The following is a 21364-nucleotide window of genomic DNA, read 5'->3' as shown; positions in this document are numbered from 1 at the left end:
GGATAAAAAGGCCTTGCTTATTTCACCTGCAAAGGACTTACACAGCCTAAATAATTCATTTTCAAAGCCTCCTTCTCAATTGCTAGGCTCTACCAGCCCTCCAGCACAGAAGGCATGTAAGCGTGAGCAGAATTGCTGCTTCACATCCCTGCTCCTCCCCGCACTGCTTGCCTCTGGGACTCTGTGTACAGCAGGTAGAGCGGCGTCTGTCCCGAACACAGCGGGGACGGGGGATTCTAGACTTCCTGCTGGCCGCCACTAATATATAGAAAACACTGCTGGGTTTGGTTAAAAACAGTGACACTTCGTTGCCTTCTCCCAGTAATGCTAACAAGTCAGCTAACTCTTTCAGTTGGTGTTGAACTATGTGAAGCTTCAAAGCAAAGCACAGTACCATAATACAGCCCTATAGGTTTTACTTTACTAAAACAAAAACAAACACAGCAAGACTAGGTTATATATTTTTGCTTATATTAATTATAGTTTACATTTTGTAGTAAACACTAAACAATATATTTTGTACCACTTTTCATCTATAAGAAAAGAATAATTAAAGAACCCATACACATTGCGTTTAAAGTAATGAGGCAAATGCATAAATATACTAGCTCAGAAATAAATCTCTATTCTATTTAATGTCACATACCCAAATAATTTATGATTATGACTTTGTCGGCTTAATGCAAAACCGTATTTCAGAGTATTGATAAAATATGACAGTTAATCAAAAGAAAGCGTGTTCTACATTATAAACAAATGGAAATGGGACACAATGTTGCAGATTTCAGACACGTAACAGATTTGCCACTCGGTTACATCCAGTGTATATTTTGCACTTTGCTTCATTCGATGTGCTAGTCTCAGGCAGGCTCACAGAGCACAGCTGAATGGGGATTTTGCGTTTCTCATACTGAAAGATTACATTTTATCCTTCTCAATAATCCAGAGACCAACTGCCACAGACCTGGAACAACACTGGTAATGAAGTCAAGATTAAAAGAGGAGGACTTCTGTCTGCAATTAAGAGAGGACAGAGCTGTGCACACAAAGGTAGCCTAGGCAAACGGAAGTTAAATGCTCTTCTTATTGTAGTCCTCCTATTACAATGGGTAACAACTAGTCAGCAAAGGAGGTTAAATGCCAGGGGTTCATATGTAACACCAAGACAATATATTTCACAAAAAACTGATTTACAATCTTCAGCAGAGTGTTGGAGTATATCTGCTGCACACTTAAAATAATTATATATTTTTTTGTGGGATGATCAAACAGGAAAGAATGATGGAGAGAAAACAGGAGCTGTCTTACTGGTCTAACATGAGACAAATTACTGCATCTCAAAATATATTGTCCGAGACCCCCCCGCATAGGAAATTTACTGCACAGGAACCCATGTTGGAATATGTCATTCAAAGACCATTCTATGAATAATGGGAAAAAGCACTACAGAGGGCTGGGCAGGGAGAAAATAATCAGTGTGTGTGTTGACTGTTGACAATGGGAGTTTCCATCCACATTGTGCTTGATTGTGTGTTTGTGTTTTATTTAATGCCACAATCTCCAATAAACACAATAACCAGTCCACCACAGTTCATTTTTAACTAGGATAAATAAACTGGTCTCCTTTGTGTGGATGAAACAATTTTCCTCTATTTTTTTCCCCCTCCTCAATGCCATCTGAAAACAACCCCTTTTTTCTCAAGCCATTTCTTCCTTTAATGGGAATGCACCTTTATTTTCATTTATTTTTACAAAAATAACCTTTCTATTTTGCAGACTTACACTTCCTAATTTAAAGACGGAGTTCTTACGTAACCCCCCGAACTCTGAAATCACGTGCCTGTTCACAAATAAGATTCATCTCCAAGGGAGAAGCAATGACCTCCGGTTTCATTCCTCACTCCATGTTATTTATTGTTGCATTATGCGAATAGACCCTCAAGCAGTGGCCACCATCCCTCAGCAAGCGATATTATGGCAACATTCTCAGCATACCATCTGCAATCAAGTTCTGATCAAGGAGAGCGGGCCTGCTGCCAAGCCAACAGTCTGCTATGCAGTCTGCACATGTGACAGAAGTAGACTGCAGATTTTTTCTCCCTTACTCCCGTTAACCTTTGCATATTCATCGGGTCCTCCACTGCAGGCTTTCAAGTGCAATCAACGGACCAAAAGACCAGTTAAGCTATAATAACTACTAAAAGTGTACAAAAGCACAAACAAAAAGCAGATGCACACTCAATCTGCGAGATCGATTCAAAGCATGCATATATTTTACCTACAAATGAGATTCAGGACACTGTGTATTTTTCAAGTGAGGATATATCACTTTTAATGAGAAAGTCAACCTATTTCAGAGGTATATGCTAATACTGCAGATTGGTTATATTCTTAAAAAAATCTGCCTCACGGATTTCCATATAGGGTTCAGGGAATTAAGAGTAGTGGAGGGGGGGACCCCTGCAGAAAATAAAAATAACAAATCGTTGTGGAACAGAGCCTACAGCTATTTCAAGTACGTACGGCTCTGCAAAGTAAATTCTGCTAACTCACTGCAGCTCTCTTTGGAGTACTGGCTCTGATTACCTGCTCATTTATGTCCACTATGCCCCTCCAAAGATAGAGCAGCTCAGATTGGAAAACCTCTACCAGTTTGTGATCCTATCTGGGAGATTTCGATGCCATTTTAAAATAGATTTGCCGAACAGCCCCCTGGTCCCTCAGTCCTACTCCCGAACTTAATAAGAGTGACAACCTTAACTAGCAGTAGTGCCAGTAGTGCCCCACAATTGGGCAGCTGGCTAGTATGTTGTGAGTGGATCAGTTATCCGTCTTGGCCAGTGGGTTTGGTTAATCATTCATACAAATAAAGATTGAGTTCAAGCTGAATCAAGCTCAGCTCAGAGAAGGGGCTTTAAATGGATCCATGCTTAATGGTATGAGCAATACTGTATTCAGAGCTGCCAATTACAAGCCAGCTTGGATGCGACAGGAGTGAAGGTGTGAAGGGCATTTCTTTTGGTCATCGAAAACCCTCGACTGTATCATTACAGGAAGCCTGCATGTGCACCCTCGAAGGCCAACAGGTTTTTCCCTTTATGGTGCTTGAAGTGAATCTCAAGTAGCTACTGTCAACACAAGTCTGAAACACTGATTACATCATATTAAGAGGGGCGATACAGTTTCACATGTACAGTCCTTATCAGGGGACCGGCATCATTAAGGCCCAGTCAAGGGCTGGTGTTAGACTGGGCCTGGCTTGGCTCTCTGCTTTTCATTTGATGTGTAGAGCATCACATCCAAAATGACAGGCCAATATACTGGACCCACAAAAAACAGTGCAACCCACCGCGACCCACAAAGCAATTACAAAATGATGTCATGGCACAAACTTGAGAGACTTTTCACATCCTTGATTATGAGCAGGCATGCCCATGTGATGAGTGCCAATGCAGACTTGACTGATGACCAACCGTGAAAAACAGCAACTGGACTCTTTACCAGTTACACAAAGACAAGCACCTGTAGAATGGCCTGCACGGCCGCGGCAGCAATGTATTGTGAGTAAATTAGGGGTCACAGCACAGGAAGACCTGAGGAACTTACTGGTGGAGTTGCCTTGCATCTGAATGATGCATTTCGAGTCCTTGCTGATCTCCCTGGAGTTAAAGGGCCTCACTCTGACAGCTACTTTCACCGAAGCCCCGGACATATTTGCGGTTCAGATGTTTTTTTTCCTTTCCAAGTCCACTGGTGAGAAGGGATTTATTTTTCTGTGGAAAGAAAAATAGCTTAAAATACTTTTCATATGTGGCTTCAACTTACAAAGTGATAAACCTGAAATATGAGTTAATAATAAAAAAAATGAGTTGTAAAGTAATGGCAACTGACCCTATAAATCAATGTGGATTTAAAACATACATATAATTAATAATAACTGGATATTGTGTAAACTGGTAGTACAATTCTTTTTAAACTATCTGCAACACAACAATGTGAGACTACCATTTTTAATTCTTCTGGATATATTTGTTCCACTTCATAAAATGATTACACGTTCAAACTGCAACGAAAAAGCAGGACTTTTCCACTAGCTTCTGACAACACACATGGATGAAACAGAGCTGTCAGTCTCAATAGACTGGAAAACAATCATCCTACAATAGCAGGAACAGCACGCAAAACCTGCCCAAATCCTGCCAATGCATGCACCAGCTGTGTGGATTCTTTTAACTTTCAGCAGTGAAAAGCAGTGGTTATCAAGGCATTAGCATCTGATTCAGGTATGTCCAGTCTAGTGAATCTGACACTGGTAGAAAAGGGCAATGAAATCTAATGCCTCACCAATGACAACACCTTCTTGTGGTCAAACAGGAAACGGAACAGTAGCTCAACACAGACAGATTTGAGCTCTTTGTCAAGATGAAACATGGCTCTCAGACAACATGCTATAGGGCAGACATGGCGCGTTTGGCACGTTGCCACGCAGAGGGCATTCCAGTCCAGACTTTACTGTAAGAAGGTGATCAGCTGTCACCTCTCCCCTCTCCTCTACGGCAGAAGGAGATGAAAATTTCTTACCAAGCTTACCTTGAGCACCGAATTAAAGAAGATCTAGCAAAATCTCTTTCTTTCGCAGTTAACAGGGGTGTTGAAAATAAATTGCATAATATACTTCTTGCTTTGTGGGATTACTCTTCTAATCATTTTAATCCAGTTTATTTCTATTTCCAGAAATATTCACAGCTCACTGGCTCATCACATTGGTTTGGTTGGGTTTTTATGCAAGAACTGGTCTAAAACAGTCTTATCTTGGTGCATCTGGAAAACTGGTGAACTGGTAAAGCATGTCACCACTAATGTATTATTTAAATCTATTCATATTTATCCTAGCATTGTTTATTTTTTTTTATATCAATGGGAGGATCGTATAAGGTTTACTGTATGACTAGCTATGCCAAAACAGGTCTGGCCAACTGAAACGGCCTGGAGGACAATCTTGTGTCCAACTCTGGGACGTCTGTACCCCAAGGTTCCAGATGAGATTATAAATTAAAAGGGTTTGGTTTCACAGACCCAGATTAGCACTAGTCATGGACTACCCAATGTTATTGCAGCTAGGGCAGTCTTAGACTAGGTCTGTGAAACCAGCTGGAAGAGTTCTCCTGATAGTGTGGGGAAGACAACTGCTCACGACTCAAATGTATATTTTTCTCCCTCTACACTTAGACTCCTGTACAGTATGAGCTCTTGCACACCATGTAACTTGATACACATTTGCAATTTAAAACGTTTTTTTGTTTTTTTGCAATGCTGAATGCTTCACATTTTGCTAATTGTAAACCTTGCAATTAGCAAGTATAGCATCACTACTACTATTATTATTAATCATCATCATCATCATCATCATAATAATGCTCGTTTTGTCCTGGCATTTGAGTCTATATGGTCCGTATGCATCACGTTGTTTAATTATCATCTGCAATCTCAACATGGCTGCCACCAACCTGCTGCAGTATCGCAGTGAAAGTGAAATCCACATTGTAAAAACGCAACCTTAGCAGCAAACGAGTGCTTTATATAACAAGCAGACCACTGTCTCAACACGGAAAAAAGCAACAAAACCAGGGGCTAAATCCGCAAAAGATATTCGTATCTATCGCGTCCACCACGTTTGAGATTTTTAATGTGTGTATATATACATATATATAAATATAATTTCTCCTCCAGATTCATACTGACTTTCGTTAACGCCTAAAAACATACATTTTGGAACAAATAAGTCGTGGTCGTGACATTATTGACAATAATCCGCCTGTTGTTCATAGCAACACTGCATCATGATTGGCATATGCTGCATGCGAACGATGAGTCTATAATAGCACGATAAAGAAAACTTTTATTTCTTGAAATTGTGTATTAAAAACACAAAGACATGATTTTAAAGTCGATTTAAAAGGAAAAAAAAACTAATATTAAAAAAAAAACTTCACCAATCGGATGTTTTCCTAAGGGGGATGTATGGCACACGCCCATATAAAGCTGTGTGGAGAGGAGTTCGGCCTGGGCGGTGCAAGGAAAGAAAAGAAATGCCAAGAAAGAAAGAAAGAAAGAAAGAAAGAAAGAAAGAAAGAAACCGCTGGTCCTGTATCCTTTTCACCACAGACAGACAATGTGACAACCTGTTTCTGTAATATCCTTAATCCATAATATGACTGCAACGTAACACTAGATCGCCCTTTGACGTAAACACGATGGTTACCATAACCGGGGGAAGAAAAACAGCTGTCCGTCTGCATTCATGTTTTAATACTGACTGTACATTTAAAACATCTGTACTAATGAAAGTAATAATACATAATACTAATAATGTGTCTCTCTCTGAAGAGGATTTCCCTTCAAAATATATATTTGTTTATGTGCTACTGCCTTTAAAACATGCTCACGTCGCATTTTAATAACAGCAAATAAAAACACAATGGTTATACCCTATACAGTAACATATCCCATAGCCTGACAGTGAATGCGATGGTCTAAATTGGTCGTTTTAGTCCGTGACCTTTTCGAATGTATCATTCCATCCCCGGGCAAGAAATAAAACGTCATCCACACTGCGCACGGACGGATACTCTCTCCCACGACAGCAATGCACACACCCGGCCTTATTTTATTCACTTACTGGGTTATTACTGTTGTCGTTTCTGCTGCTGTCGAGGTCACAACACACTCGGGAGTGCAGAAAAACACATCTAAAAATGCAAAACCCACGACAGGTCACAGACTGAACCTGGAAGAGAAGGACATCAAAGCACACGAATGTGGTAGCGATATATGATGGTTCACGTCCATAATACTGTCCTTACCTGCGGAGATCCAGGGGAAAACACTGAACCAGCACAGACAGCGCGGCGCGGCGCAATGTCACTGCTCAGACGAGCGGCACTCAACAACTCCTCTATTGTCAAATACTCCCATTATAGTAAGCCAACTTCATTCTCCACCACAGGGCTGCCACGGCTCTCGCTGCTCCTCCGGGGTCCCTACAGCGGATGAGACGCCGGTCGGAGATATTTTTTGTTTTTTAGTTCCCCCCTTTCCACAAAAAAAAAAAAAAAAAAAAGCTGCCGGAAAAATAGATAGTGTTTCCTCGCTGTGGACGCTTAAGCGCTCGGCATGCCCGGGTAGCTGAAGAGATTACGTCACCTCGCTGCTCGCTGTTTTGACTGGCGGCTAGTTTGACCAATAGGAGCAGCGCTTTGGTGTCGTAGGCCGGCCGTGCACCAATAGGCTTTCAGAGAAGAGGCGGGGCGCTAGTTTTTGCCCGTGACGCAACACTGCAGGATTTCTTGCGCTTTTTTTTCCACGCTTCTCTACCGGGGTTGAGCTCCAGGGCGCCGCCTGTTGGGTAGGTCGCGCTACCGCCTGCGCTCTGATAGGCAGTTTTTGTGGGGGACAGGAGTGATGCATCGGGTTATGCGTTGTAAAATGTGCTGGTAAGACCAAGGAGGGTACCTTGATGTAAATTGATGACATACTGCTGTCTAACGCTTGTGTGTTGCATGCACTGGACTTTCTGAAGTTCATTTCTATAGTTTAGTCGTGTTTGCCAGGCTTTTCATGCCTTAGACAAGCTCACTGAATAACAAAAATGTGTACAACCCATCCCATCAGCTATTATAACATTACAACAAAACTTAAAGTGAGAAACCCGTGTTTGTCCTACTGTACAGAGCTCTGTCATGTGGGTAAACTGTAATTTAAGTTATTTTTCGGAGTCTATTCCAAAATGATTTGGGACACCTGAAAATACAATATTTGAAAAAGGTACATTCGAATTAGAGTAAGGTAACCCAGTGATGTAATCCAATCATAAGTTTCTTCCTGAAGATTTGCATGTTTCAGAGAAAAACACACACACAAAATCTGACAAAGCTCAGGTTTATTTAGGGATACAGAAAAAGGTAAGAATGGTCTTATGCTTACATTTACATTTATTAGAGAGCAATATATGGGTAATTTAGCTAATGTTTGCACTAAACTTAAATCTAGCACTTAAATTAGGGTTACATTTCGGTCTGGGCTAGGGTAAAAGTTAAAAGTAAACTTAGGCTTGAAATCTTGGTATTGGCTAGGGCTGGAGTGCAGGCTGCTGTTTGGGTCTAAAATGGGGCAGGTGACTTACTGATGTAATTAAAGGTTATAGTGAAAATTCTTTATTTTCGGCACTGCAATGCAGTAACACAGTTCAGTGAAGGACTTTTACTTAGTTAGATGTTAGGACTATTTTGTTGCTATATTTGTATTCACTGAAAATGTAGACATTAAAGAAAACAAAATCACAATAAAAGAAAAATCCCAAATTGGAAAAAGGTAAGTTTTAATTGGGGATTCAGATGTTGGTAAGAATGGTGTTATGGTTACACTTAAGGTATTTATTTATTGTATTGTTTTCAGTAATTGTCAATGTATGCATTCAAATGACAATTGATGTGTACAGGCCTAGCATGTGATCTTGGGTGTTGAGTTGGCTTGGGGTTCAGACCATTGATTCTGGATCCACAGTTTCCTTCACAATTCCCTCATTCCGCTTATTTCACACATCATGGATGAAAGGGCACTCCCCATCTGGATAAATGAAACGTTGACTTTGGCTCTAGGAACATCTGACCTCATGAAACCTCAATTGACACTTTAGTCTGAGAACCTAATAATGATGTAATTTCTTTTGTCTCCAAGTCAATCAGCCAAAACACACAATGCAGCACAAAAAAGGAGGCACTTATTGTATTATTACAGTTGTCTCTTTAAACACAACTATTCCTTCCCTTTACACCTCTACCCCCTTGAAAATAACCAGTTTTCCCTCTTCGATGGTTTTGCACTAATATACAGTCTCTCTCTCCACCAATGTACAGTGCATCCGGAAAGTATTCACAGCGCTTCACTTTTTCCACATTTTGTTATATTACAGCCTTATTCCAAAATGGATTAAATTAATTATTTTCCTCAAAATTCTACAAACAACACCCCATAATGACAACGTGAAAGAACTTTGTTTGAAATCTTTGCAAATGTATTAAAAATAAAAAACAAGAAAAGCACATAAGTATTCACAGCCTTTGCCATGACAAATTGAGCTCAGGTGCATCCTGTTTCCACTGATCATCCTTGAGATGTTTCTACTTGATTGGAGTCCACCTGTGGTAAATTCAGTTGATTGGACATGATTTGGAAAGGCATACACCTGTCTATATAAGGTCCCACAGTTAACAGTGCATGTCAGAGCACAAACCAAGCCATGAAGTCCAAGGAATTGTCTGTAGACCTCCGAGACAGGATTGTATCGAGGCACAGATCTGGGGAAGGGTACAGAAAAATGTCTGCAGCATTGAAGGTCCCAATGAGCACAGTGGCCTCCATCATCCGTAAATGGAAGAAGTTTGGAACCACCAGGACTCTTCCTAGAGCTGGCCGCCCGGCCAAACTGAGCGATCAGGGGAGAAGAGCCTTAGTCAGGGAGGTGACCAAGAACCCGATGGTCACTCTGACAGAGCTCCAGCGTGTCTCTGTGGAGAGTGGAGAACCTTCCAGAAGAACAACCATCTCTGCAGCACTCCACCAATCAGGCCTGTATGGTAGAGTGGCCAGATGGAAGCCACTCCTCAGTAAAAGGCACATGACAGCCCGCCTGGAGTTTGCCAAAAGGCACCTGAAGGACTCTCAGACCATGAGAAACAAAATTCTCTGGTCTGATGAAACAAAGATTGAACTCTTTGGCCTGAATGGCAAGCGTCATGTCTGGAGGAAACCAGGCACTGCTCATCACCTGGCCAATACCATCCCTACAGTGAAGCATGGTGGTGGCCGCATCATGCTGTGGGGATGTTTTTCAGCGGCAGGAACTGGGAGACTAGTCAGGATCTAGGGAAAGATGAATGCAGCAATGTACAGAGACATCCTTGATGAAAACCTGCTCCAGAGCGCTCTGGGGCGAAGGTTCATCTTCCAACAGGACAATGACCCTAAGCACACAGCCAAGATAACAAAGGAGTGGCTACAGGACAACTCTGTGAATGTCCTTGAGTGGCCCAGCCAGAGCCCAGACTTGAACCCGATTGAACATCTCTGGAGAGATCTGAAAATGGCTGTGCACCGATGCTCCCCATCCAACCTGATGGAGCTTGAGAGGTCCTGCAAAGAAGAATGGGAGAAACTGCCCAAAAATAGGTGCGCCAAGCTTGTAGCATCATACTCAAAAAGACTTGAGGCTGTAATTGGTGCCAAAGGTGCTTCAACAAAGTATTGAGCAAAGGCTGTGAATTCTTATGTACATGTGCTTTTTTTTTTGTTTAATGAATTTGCAAAGATTTCAAACAAACTTCTTTCACGGTCATTATGGGGTATTTTTGTAGAATTTTGAGGAAAATAATGAATTTAATCCATTTTGGAATAAGGATGTAACATAACAAAATTTGGAAAAAGTGAAGCGCTGTGAATACCGGATGCACTGTAACCCTGGCGCACTTACTATCAATTTCAATGCCTGGCCCAGACATGGTGGTAGAATGAGAGACTACAGTATAGCACAGTCTGAGGTAAGCATCGTCAGGGAAACCATTCTCATAGATGTGTCAATCTTCAGGTCTTCGTTTCCATGCTGACTGCCTCTGTGAATTCCTGCCCTGCTCTGCTGCCATCGCTGACACATGCATGAATGGTCTTGCTTCTCTAAAGGAAGACAATGCTTTGTGTCATGTGTCAAAATTAAATTAGCCTTTGAGGATTTAAGTATATTACTACTGGGTAACAGGAGGGGCAGTAAGTCAATATTAGAGACTTCTATGTTCTGAAACTCTCAAATTTATTATAGCATCAGTGTTATTGCCAAGGGGATGGGCTGGATTCACAATCATAAAAAATAAATGACTCATTTAAAACAAAAAACACCAGTTGTGTCCGAGTGTGCATAACCATTTATTAGAATTTAAAGTCTGGGATCCCAAAACAGAGTTTGTGGCAAATGACAATTTCTGTACAGTCTTTAAAATATGATTACAAATCATTTATTCATAATTCACAAGAAAGTGAGTGGTCAAAGAGCAGTGTTTAAAAAAAACAAACAAAAAAAACAAAAGGGAAAAAAAAACAAAAAAACTGAAAAAAACTCGGAAGTCTGATGTAAAACATTTAGAGCGCTCCCTTTCTTTTAACCTTCTTTAAGCGGACACAGGCACTACTGCCACCCAAACAGCAGCCAAACTCAACATCACAATGTGGAATTCGCTGTCCATAACAGGAAACAGATGTGCTGAATAAGGTGACACACCCTTCATTAAAGTACCCCCCCCCACCCTTCCAGGGAAAAAAATTAAATGAAAAAATAAAATAAATTACTTGAATACTTACCATTTTTCTGAAACCAATGCGTGTTCCATGTTATACACTTAAAAGAGTCAAAGCAATCAAATTTGTCTTAATATTTTTCTAAAACATGAATTAGCGCAGTAACTGCAAAGGTCTCCCCACTCACTTGAAAGGTCTGAGGACTCGACTGTGGCTCTTGCACTCTTTCCAAAGTTGTCATTTCAGCACACAAGCCGGTGGTAGAGAATGGCGTGGCACTGACCAACACTTTACACAACAGGCGCACACATAATGCCTCTACACTCGTTTAGCTCTTACAATGTTGGCTCTTCTTGTTCACTTTGGTATTATTAACACTAAAGTAGTGCAGGAAATAAGGGACTACCTTGCTAGCGTAAAATGTTTCTGGGCAAAAAATCCTTATGGGGGAAAAAATAAAACTGATATATTGAAGCAGAAGTACTGTAAAAATACAGTAAAATGATCGTAAAGCTTACTGTTAGTTTTTTGCTGCCCACATCCAGTTAACTTTACTAATATAGGTCTTCAAGCAGTGAAACCTCAAAAAGGTGATGTTTTATGGTTTTCCTTTCTTTTAGTAAACTTGATCCTTAACAGTTTACCCTCACTTTTGTATATGTTTTGCAATTTAAATATATATATACAAAGTCGTGAACAAAAACCTTTAAAAATTCTATCATTTTAGTTTGTAATTACTTTTAGGATTGTCAGCCTTAAAGGCATCAGTCCTCAAAGGAAAAAGGAGAAAAAAAAAAAAAAAAAAAATCAAAAATCGGGCTGCTCTGCTTCATCACGTTGTTACTCTTCCAGACCTTGAGTGGCGATCAGCATTCCCTTAGAGACCACAGTCACGGCTTCACTGGCAGTATTGCCCGCTGTGGTGTTTCTCCCTCATCCAGGCGTGGATCCGTTCTTTCAGCTCTGGGACTGTGTCAAAAGCAAAACAAGAGGTGTCACATCCGCCCATGGTCTGCAATGTTGACTGCCAGGCGTTTATAATGTGCTGTAGAATGTAAGGGTACCATACTTCAAGAAATGCTGAAGAAACAGCAGTAAAACGATGGTTTTTGGTTTAGTGGTGTTTGGGTTTCTGCAGAGCAATAACATAACCCACACTGTACTTTGTTGCCCTGTTGGATTCTGTAATATTTATTGAGCACCCAAATGTCAAAAACAGAAATAAATCATCCAGGTATTGTATTTACAAATCAACTCATAGCTAAAGAGAAATGCATTCACATGACTCACAGTGAATCAGACGCTCAGAATCATTACACAGCGTATCCCATGCAAATGCGTTTGCTTGGGACCTTCAGGATCCAGCATATCCTATATATATATATATATATATATAGCCTTCTGACTTGCTTCACAGAATCAGCAGAACAGCTCCTTCGACGTGTGAGAGAGAGTGTGTGGGAGTGCGAGAGAGAGTGAGCAAGCGTGTGTGTGTGTGTGTGTGTGAGAGAGAGAGAGCGCATGTCCCTGCCCCGGCCTACCTGGCTCCAGCATGTTCTCAGTCAGGGGCTGCCGGTTGAAGGGGTCTGTGGGCGAGTTCAGCAAGTGGCGCAGGATTATGGACCGGTCCATGATGTTCCCGGAGGGCAACCGCACGGGGTCAGACATCAGTGTATCCATCAAAGGATCTGTCATTAACACAGAATTAACCGTTAAAAAAGGCACAATTCGAAGTGCGTCTGCATTGTGAAGCCAGGTGTGCACTGGACCCCATTTCACACGTGCTTTCTTTGGACTAGGCTTCAATGGCTGGTACCTCACAGCTGACAGTGAAGAGAGAACTCAACTACAAGACCACAGGTTTCCGGGGAGACCGGAAGACTGAAAGACCTGAATGCCCGGCACTTGAACCAAGATATTTTACGGCCTGGTGCTTAATGACGGGACCTGTAAAAGTACTTGATGTCTTTTCATCTCTATCGCTGCCTTTATTGTCCGCTTCATTAATGCACTGTGATAAAAGCAGCACAATCTTCCAGGTCAGATATGGGTTACGCAGGTTTCAAGGTCTCATGTTCTTAATTTTCTTTCGGCAAAGGAACAATCACACGTGGCAGTGACCTGTACCACCCACAGGCAGCTATAAAGATAGCTTTCTCATCCAGTCATACATCCCTCCTGAAACGAATATCCTCGTCCTGCTTTGACCCGCCTCCACAAAAAAAAAAGCCCCATCATTACAGCTCCTCCTACATCGCTTCTGGGCTGTAAATGCAAATGATTTCTAAGGTTTGTGTGGGAAACTACATACCAAACAGCACTGTTACTGAGAGAGATTCTGGTGTCAAATGCTTGCCTTTAAATTCATCCGGTGCATCACTGTAGTCAATTTCTGATTGGGAATTCCTGGCCACGATCTCTTCCACCTTTTCGGACAGCAGCTTGAATTTCTCAATAGCAATAGTGGATTTGATCCCAGCCTTCTTCATCTTGGAAATTACTTCTTCAAAGAGTTCTCTGCTATAGGACCGCTATGGAGAGAAAGGATAACACAAATCATTTTCAAATAAATATCAATACAGGAGAGAGAGGGAGAGAGAGAGAGCACTCCAGTCAAGGACAGAAACAAAAGAAACATTCAGCCAAGCCGTTTTCAGGACCAAATAGACCCATTTGCAAGAAGCCGCATTTCCCTTTGGTCTGCCGCAATTCAATAGTGAACGAAAGGCAGGAGCTGTTACGCTCTCAAAGAACACTGTGGCTTAGTAAAGCTCTCAAGCAGCCACTACAGTGAGCGTGTGGCATGAATTAAGATGACGATAACAGAAGTAATCAACCAGAATTCCCACTTCCACAAATACAGCAGGTGCTTGGAGAGGAAACGAAAGTCACTAGGCAACAGGTTGTGTGCAACGCTTAGGATTATACGCTTGACGATCCATACAATTGCAATGCGTTTACAAATCTCAAATTCACTTTTTCACCCAAGTAGTACGGGGAGGGGGGGGGCAATTCTGAGGCCATATGACCCATTCATCTCATTGGAAGTAGAGGGAAGAAATCTTTCAGGAGAATGAGTGTGATTCGGATACTGTAATGGGGTAAGACTGTGGGTCACTGCCAAGCCAGCACTGCAGGGCTGTGGACTGTACTATCTGCAATCTGAAGGGCAGCAGGATACTCGTCTTACACTGTCTGCTTCCCACAGCCGTCAGGGTTATTTTGGAAGCCTCTTCATGCCCAATTAATGGAAACTGTCCTGACAAAAACCCCAGTATGTTTGCTAGCTGTGAACAAAGCTCTTATCCTTCCCTGAAAATCTGAGATAAAGCAAACCCTCTCATAAACACATCATTTCATTTACAGTTCTATTCCAGTACATTATTCTTGACCATGACTACATAGAACCATTCCCATTAAATGGTAATCAGGAAACTAATCGTACATTTCCATAATTTCATTCTCCAAGTTTTTTTTTCTCATCTGTATTCGTTTATTGCTGTAATACACAAAGCACAGCTAAGGAACAACATTTTCAACATTTAAATGTACAAAGCTAATCCTGTTTATTTATTTTTTTGTGCTTTGAAAATCCTACATTGCTGCCTACACTCGAGGGCCCACCCAAACACATCTGAGTAATTAATTTAATCGGAGACAGGAAATGTCATCCATTACAATGCACGTCACATTATAGCTTGTATTTTTTTTTTTAATTCACATGTATAGATATTGGTTGCAAGATGTAATAGTTTTAATAAAATATTTAAAGATGGAACTTATTGATTAAAATCTTAATATCAGATATTTGATTGTAAGTCTTTATACAGGAACAAATATTGCCGTCCATTACAATGGACAGTACATCAAAATGAGTTGATAACTATAAAAAATAATAATAATAATAATGTGTAATGACTTCACAATGTACCGTAACTATAGTGCAGTCTAATGACCTCACACTGTACAGTCACTACAGTGCAGCGTAATGACCTCACACTGTACAGTCACTACAATGCAGCCTAATGACCTCACACTGTACAGTCTCTACAGTGCAGTCTAATGACCTCATACTGTACAGTCACTACAGTGCAGCCTAATGACCTCACACTGTACAGTCACTACAGTGCAGCGTAATGACCTCACACTGTACAGTCACTACAATGCAGCCTAATGACCTCACACTGTACAGTCTCTACAGTGCAGTCTAATGACCTCATACTGTACAGTCACTACAGTGCAGCCTAATGACCTCACACTGTACAGTCTCTACAGTGCAGTCTAATGACCTCATACTGTACAGTCACTATAGTGCAGTCTAATGACCTCACACTGTACAGTCACTACAGTGGTTTAATGACCTCACACTGTAGTCACTATAGCACAGTCTAATTATCACACTGTACAGTAACTACAGTGGGCTAATGACCTCACACTGTACAGTAACTATAATGCAGTCTAATTCTAACACTACATCAACACTGTAGAGTAACTATAGCGAAGTCTAATGATCACACTGTACAGTAACTATAGTGGGCTAATGACCTCACACTGTACAGTAACTATAGTGCAGTCTAATGACCTCACACTGTAGAGTAACTATAGTGCAGTCTAATGACCTCATACTGTACAGTATCACAGTGCAGTCTAATGACCCTGACACTATAGAGTAACTATAGTGCAGTCTAATGACCTCACACTGTAGAGTAACTATAGCACAGTCTAATGACCTCACACTGTACAGTAACTATAATGGGCTAATGACCTCACACTGTACAGTCACTAAAGTGCAGTGTAATGACCTCATACTGTATAGTCACAACAGTGCAGCCTAATGACCTGACACTGTAGAGTAACTATAGTGCAGTCTAATGACCTCACACTGTACAGTAACTACAATGCAGTCTAATGACCTCACACTGTACAGTAACTATAGTGTAGTCTAATTCTCACACTATATCAACACTGTAGAGTAACTATAGTGCAGTCTAATGACCTCACACAGTAGAGTAACAATAGTGCAGTCTAATGACCTCACACTGTACAGTCACTTTAGCGCAGTCTAATTATCACACTGTACAGTAACTATAGTGGGCTAATGACCTCACACTGTACAGTAACTATAGTGCAGTCTAATTCTAACACTACATCAACACTGTAGAGTAACTATAGCGCAGTCTAATGATCACACTGTACAGTAACTATAGTGGGCTAATGACCTCACACTGTACAGTAACTACAGTGCAGTCTAATGACCTCACACTGTAGAGTAACTATAGTGCAGTCTAATGACATCATACTGTACAGTATCACAGTGCAGTCTAATGACCTCACAATGTAGAGTAACTATAGTGGTCTAATGACCTAACACTGTACAGTAACTATAGCACAGTGTAATGACCCTCACACTATAGAGTAACTATAGCACAGTCTAATGACCTCACACTGTACAGTAACTATAATGGGCTAATGACCTCACACTGTACAGTCACTAAAGTGCAGTGTAATGACCTCATAGTGTAGTCACAACAGTGCAGTCTAATGACCTGACACTGTAGAGTAACTATAGCGCAGTGTAATGACCTCACACTGTACAGTAACTATAGTGTAGTCTAATTCTCACACTATATCAACACTGTAGAGTAACTATAGTGCAGTCTAATGACCTCACACTGGACAGTAACTACAGTGCAGTGTAATGACCTTGCACTGTAGAGTAACTATACCGCAGTCTAATGACCTCACACTGTACAGTAACTACAGTGCAGTCTAATGACCTCACACTGTACAGTAACTACAATGCAGTCTAATGACCTCAAACTGTACAGTAACTATAGGGCAGTCTAATGACCTCACACTGTAGAGTAACTATAGGGCAGTCTAATGACCTCACACTGTAGAGTAACTATAGTGCAGTGTAATGACCTCATACTGTACAGTAACTACAGTGCAGTCTAATGACCTCACACTGTACAGTCACTAAAGTGGTTTAATGACCTCAGACTGTACAGTAACTATAGCACAGTCTAATGATCACACTGTACAGTAACTATAGTGGGCTAATGACCTTACACTGTAGAGTAACTATAGTGCAGTGTAATGACCTCATACTGTACAGTAACTACAGTGCAGTCTAATGACCTCACACTGTACAGTCACTAAAGTGGTTTAATGACCTCAGACTGTACAGTAACTATAGCGCAGTCTAATGACCTCACACTGTAGAGTAACTATAGGGCAGTCTAATGACCTCACACTGTAGAGTAACTATAGTGCAGTGTAATGACCTCATACTGTACAGTAACTACAGTGCAGTCTAATGACCTCACACTGTACAGTCACTAAAGTGGTTTAATGACCTCAGACTGTACAGTAACTATAGCGCAGTCTAATGATCACACTGTACAGTAACTATAGTGGGCTAATGACCTTACACTGTAGAGTAACTATAGTGCAGTCTAATGACCTCATACTATATCAACACTGTCAAGTAACTATAGTGGAGTCTAATGATCTCACACTACATCCACACTATACCGTAAATATATTACTATATATGATGCTATCATATGATGTTGGTATTGTTTTTTGTTTTTTTAAACTGTTTGGACCTGATGTTCATTCAAATGGACAAAAAGTTAATGAGTTTTGATTACAAAAAATATATATATTCAGTCTCATTTCTGGTTGCATTAAAGATAAGAAAAAGGCATTGTTATATTTTTCAAAACCTTGGAACATAATTCAGGTCTGAAGGGGTTAGGAGGTGCAAGCATGCAGTGTGTTGCCTACCGTGGAAAGCTTCTGGATTTATTCATTTTTATTTCTGAAAGTAACCATGCATGACGAGGCATCCTGCACCCGCTGACGCACCTGATCGTCGGCGATGGCCTTGGCAAAGCGAGCACAGTCCAGCTGCAAGTAGATGTCGGTCAGCTGATCCAGCAACTTCTTTGGCTCAAAACCGTACTTTTCCGGGTTCTCCACCTTGAGGTCTCGGCACTTGGGGCCACACAGCTGCTGCAGGTTAAAGTTCAGCATGGCGGCTAACCGGGGGCCCAGTTCCTGCAGAAATGCATAGAACGGGCATGAAATGTCAGCGGCTGAAGACTTTAAAACTAGAAACGGTCCCGTATCACTGTGGTGCAGGCACAGGGCACATGGATGGTGCTGGTTCCCCGAGAGGTGGAGGGGATGCCAGCTGATCAGGGTGATAAAGGAATGTGGAGATTGTGTCTGACACGCCACAGCTGTCTGAGAAGCCACAGCCACAGCTGTGAAAATCATTAGGACAAATGATAATTACCACATTAACAGTGTGCATTATTATCCATTTCACAAGCCTGTTTATCTGTTACAAATTCTAGCTTCACAGTGCAAATTATTATTTTTGCTTTTGTCATCTAGGCATGAAGGGCTTTAGCTTCAGAGCAACTAAGGAATGAGGCCGTAAATCAGTCCCTTTAAGAAATGTAGCCGCATAGCACTGCACTACGTAGATTTACATTTCTTAAAGGGACGGATCTGAAGGGGTTTGAACTCACAGGGCGCAGGAAGGGCTTCTGGACCTGCTTGGTGAGGATGTGGAACATGTCCACAGTTTCGGTGGCAAGAGCGAGGTACGAACGCGACACTCGCTCATCCTGGGTCAGCTGAGACTGCCGGCTCTGCTGCTGCTCCTGCTCAGGGAGGGAGGGGAGAGAGGAAGAACATTATTTATACGTATTTTTTTAATTATGCTAACATGAAAAACAAAACCACCACATTGGAATACATATCTGACCCGTTTGCCAAAGCGGTGGTTGAAATAAATGCACAGAAAACACACACACCCCTACATACATGCATAAAAAAGCAACTATTTGCCCACAGAGCCCATACTGACCCTGGGCAGCATGTCCCACTGCTCCTTGTTCTTCATCTCCTCCTGGATCTCATGGATGCGCTTCAGAGACTCCAGGCTCTCGTCCAGGAGGAAGGTGGTGTCGTTGATCAGCATGTTGATGTAGCGGACAAACTGCTTCCCAGAGCTGCCGGGACAACACAGGGAAGGGTCTTTGAACACGATTGTGCTGGCCGAAGTGGGAGTGGGAGAAACAGGACAATAGAACTGAAAAACCCATTGCTACACTATATTGAGCTCTGCCTACTGAGCCGGGCAGCTGTGCCAGATGACTCACTTGAACTCCTCCAGGAAGGTCCCATGGTGGGCCGTGTTTTGCCACAGGCTCTTGAAGATGGTGCTGATGTGATAGCGGATGGTGAATTTGTCATAGAATTCGCTGGTGGCGCCCGTGTGCTCCACGTCTGGGGGAGGGGAAGAACAGAGTCGAGAGTCAGCCTTCTCTCAAGCTCAGAGAGGAAGGACAGAGGGTATGCTTATGCCGTCAAGAGTGCAGGTGCACATTCCTTAAACATGGCTTTCAAACATTTCCAAACACTTCAACTTTACGTTTCTGGAGAACAAATATTTCCAAATTTCTATATAATCTTTTCTAAGAACCGTAGCTTAAAAACACTTCATCTTCCGATCTCTCTCCAACCTTGAAACGTATCTTAAGGTTAACAGCTTTTGCAGTCACAACAATTTGTGACGAATACCATGGCCGTCCTCAGAACAGAACAGGCATGTGTACTCTTAAATTTAATTTCCTCACTACCTTCTAAACATGCTCGCAAATAAGGTCACTCATTCATCTTGGTAAGGGGTAACTGATAACGTTAGCATTGCTACTTCAGCACATGATTTCTCAGCTCACACTGAATCACTGGCGTCAGACTCAAGACACAGCTGATAAGAGGAAGTGTCAGGAAATTAAAAGTACCTTTTTTATTATATATATATATATATATAGATATATATATATATATATAGATATATTTTTTTTTTGTAATGGCCTAGCCAGCCAGAAGGATACATCCATAAGACAACATGGCATTACTTTAATCACAATAATTAGATTATTTGGGGATAATCAACTTATGAAGACTAACACCAGTTCAATTAAGGGAAATCTGGCCCTTGAGGAGTTCTAAAGATTGATGCATTTGTTCCACAAGATCTGTGAATTACAGAATTTACAGAAAACGCAGGCTTAAAATCGATCTGAACAAAAGGCTTCCCCAAGTTTTTAAATGAATCATCAGGCTGGCCAACACACATTAATAAACACAATAGGACACAAGAAGCCTGTGTCTTTAACTTATACTTTGTAATTCAACTAGCAAACAAGCTTCCAATCAAGACATTTGTCCATTTGGACACAACATAACCCACCCCCTCTCCCACCCACCCCCTCTGTGACCACCCTGACCTGTGTAGAACTTCATGAGCGTGGGCACGAGCTGCTTGACAGACAGCGGGTGGTTCTCCATCATCTCGGAGAAGCGCTGAGTGCGGGGCTGCACGGCTGGGTTAGTCACGAACAGCACCTCCACTAGCTTGGCGATCAGGTAGGGGTTGCGGATGTAGTTCTGGCTGCAGATGAACACGATGAGGAACGTCACAATGTCCTGAGTGCAGGGCTCGTACAGGACCTGAGGGGAATACCTACAAACGGAGAAAGAGACCTTCAGAATAGAGACAACACACAACGACGTCAATGTTCAGGAGACATTTTACAGTAAATACAGTTAATAATGTGGGACACTTTATTGCAAGGAAGCATAATTACAGAATAAAGAATACAACATGCCCGTGGGAAACACTTCAGAAATTTAGCTGGGCCACGAATGCTGGTGGATACAGTAGTGGAAAGATGTGGAAGAGATTTTATGGATGAAGACCAAGCTTTACCCATCTCTGAACTGATCACCCCTTTAGAAAATAAGCCAGCTCACAGGAAGTCACCCCTTGCTGGGCGGTGGCGGTCAAACCTACTGGACGACGAAGAGCAGGAACTCCGCGACATCCTCGATGTAGAACTCGGGCAGCGCCGCGAACACTTTGGGAATCTCTGGGTTTAAGGGTAGAGTTACGCTAGAGAGAAAGAGAGAAATTAAGCGAGGGCAGGGTTTCCTT

At 41.7% G+C, this 21364-nt stretch overlaps 2 protein-coding genes across 9 annotated transcripts in view; both read right to left on the bottom strand.

Moving 5' to 3' along the window:
* Window positions 1–7192, bottom strand: part of kif1b (kinesin family member 1B) — a 97147-nt gene extending 89955 nt beyond the window's left edge. For 4 of the 7 annotated variants that reach the window (XM_066691085.1, XM_066691090.1, XM_066691088.1 and 1 more), the window contains exons 1-2: window positions 6864–7191; window positions 3607–3773 (exon numbers count right to left, since the gene is read on the bottom strand). In XM_066691085.1, the coding sequence (XP_066547182.1) occupies window positions 3607–3712 (106 nt within the window). In that variant the 5' untranslated portion in view covers window positions 3713–3773; window positions 6864–7191. Of the gene's footprint in view, window positions 1–3606; window positions 3774–6679; window positions 6750–6863 lie in introns of all 7 variants that reach the window. The other 3 variants (XM_066691089.1, XM_066691091.1, XM_066691086.1) reach the window with 2 other exon arrangements.
* Window positions 7193–11047: 3855 nt separating this feature from the next.
* The window catches only part of ube4b (ubiquitination factor E4B, UFD2 homolog (S. cerevisiae)), a 43689-nt gene continuing 33372 nt past the window's right edge, over window positions 11048–21364 (bottom strand). For both annotated transcript variants that reach the window (XM_066690557.1, XM_066690558.1), the window contains 9 exons: window positions 21224–21322; window positions 20658–20893; window positions 19524–19650; window positions 19229–19373; window positions 18888–19022; window positions 18217–18408; window positions 13700–13874; window positions 12885–13031; window positions 11048–12312 (listed from right to left, as the gene is read on the bottom strand). In XM_066690557.1, the coding sequence (XP_066546654.1) occupies window positions 12242–12312; window positions 12885–13031; window positions 13700–13874; window positions 18217–18408; window positions 18888–19022; window positions 19229–19373; window positions 19524–19650; window positions 20658–20893; window positions 21224–21322 (1327 nt within the window). In that variant the 3' untranslated portion in view covers window positions 11048–12241. The remainder of the gene's footprint in view (window positions 12313–12884; window positions 13032–13699; window positions 13875–18216; window positions 18409–18887; window positions 19023–19228; window positions 19374–19523; window positions 19651–20657; window positions 20894–21223; window positions 21323–21364) is intronic.

This window comes from Amia ocellicauda, chromosome 18 (genome assembly GCF_036373705.1).
Source record: "Amia ocellicauda isolate fAmiCal2 chromosome 18, fAmiCal2.hap1, whole genome shotgun sequence".
Classification (NCBI taxonomy): Eukaryota; Metazoa; Chordata; class Actinopteri; order Amiiformes; family Amiidae; genus Amia; species Amia ocellicauda.
Note: the sequence above shows the minus strand (reverse complement) of the source record. Positions and strands in the feature narration are given on the sequence as shown.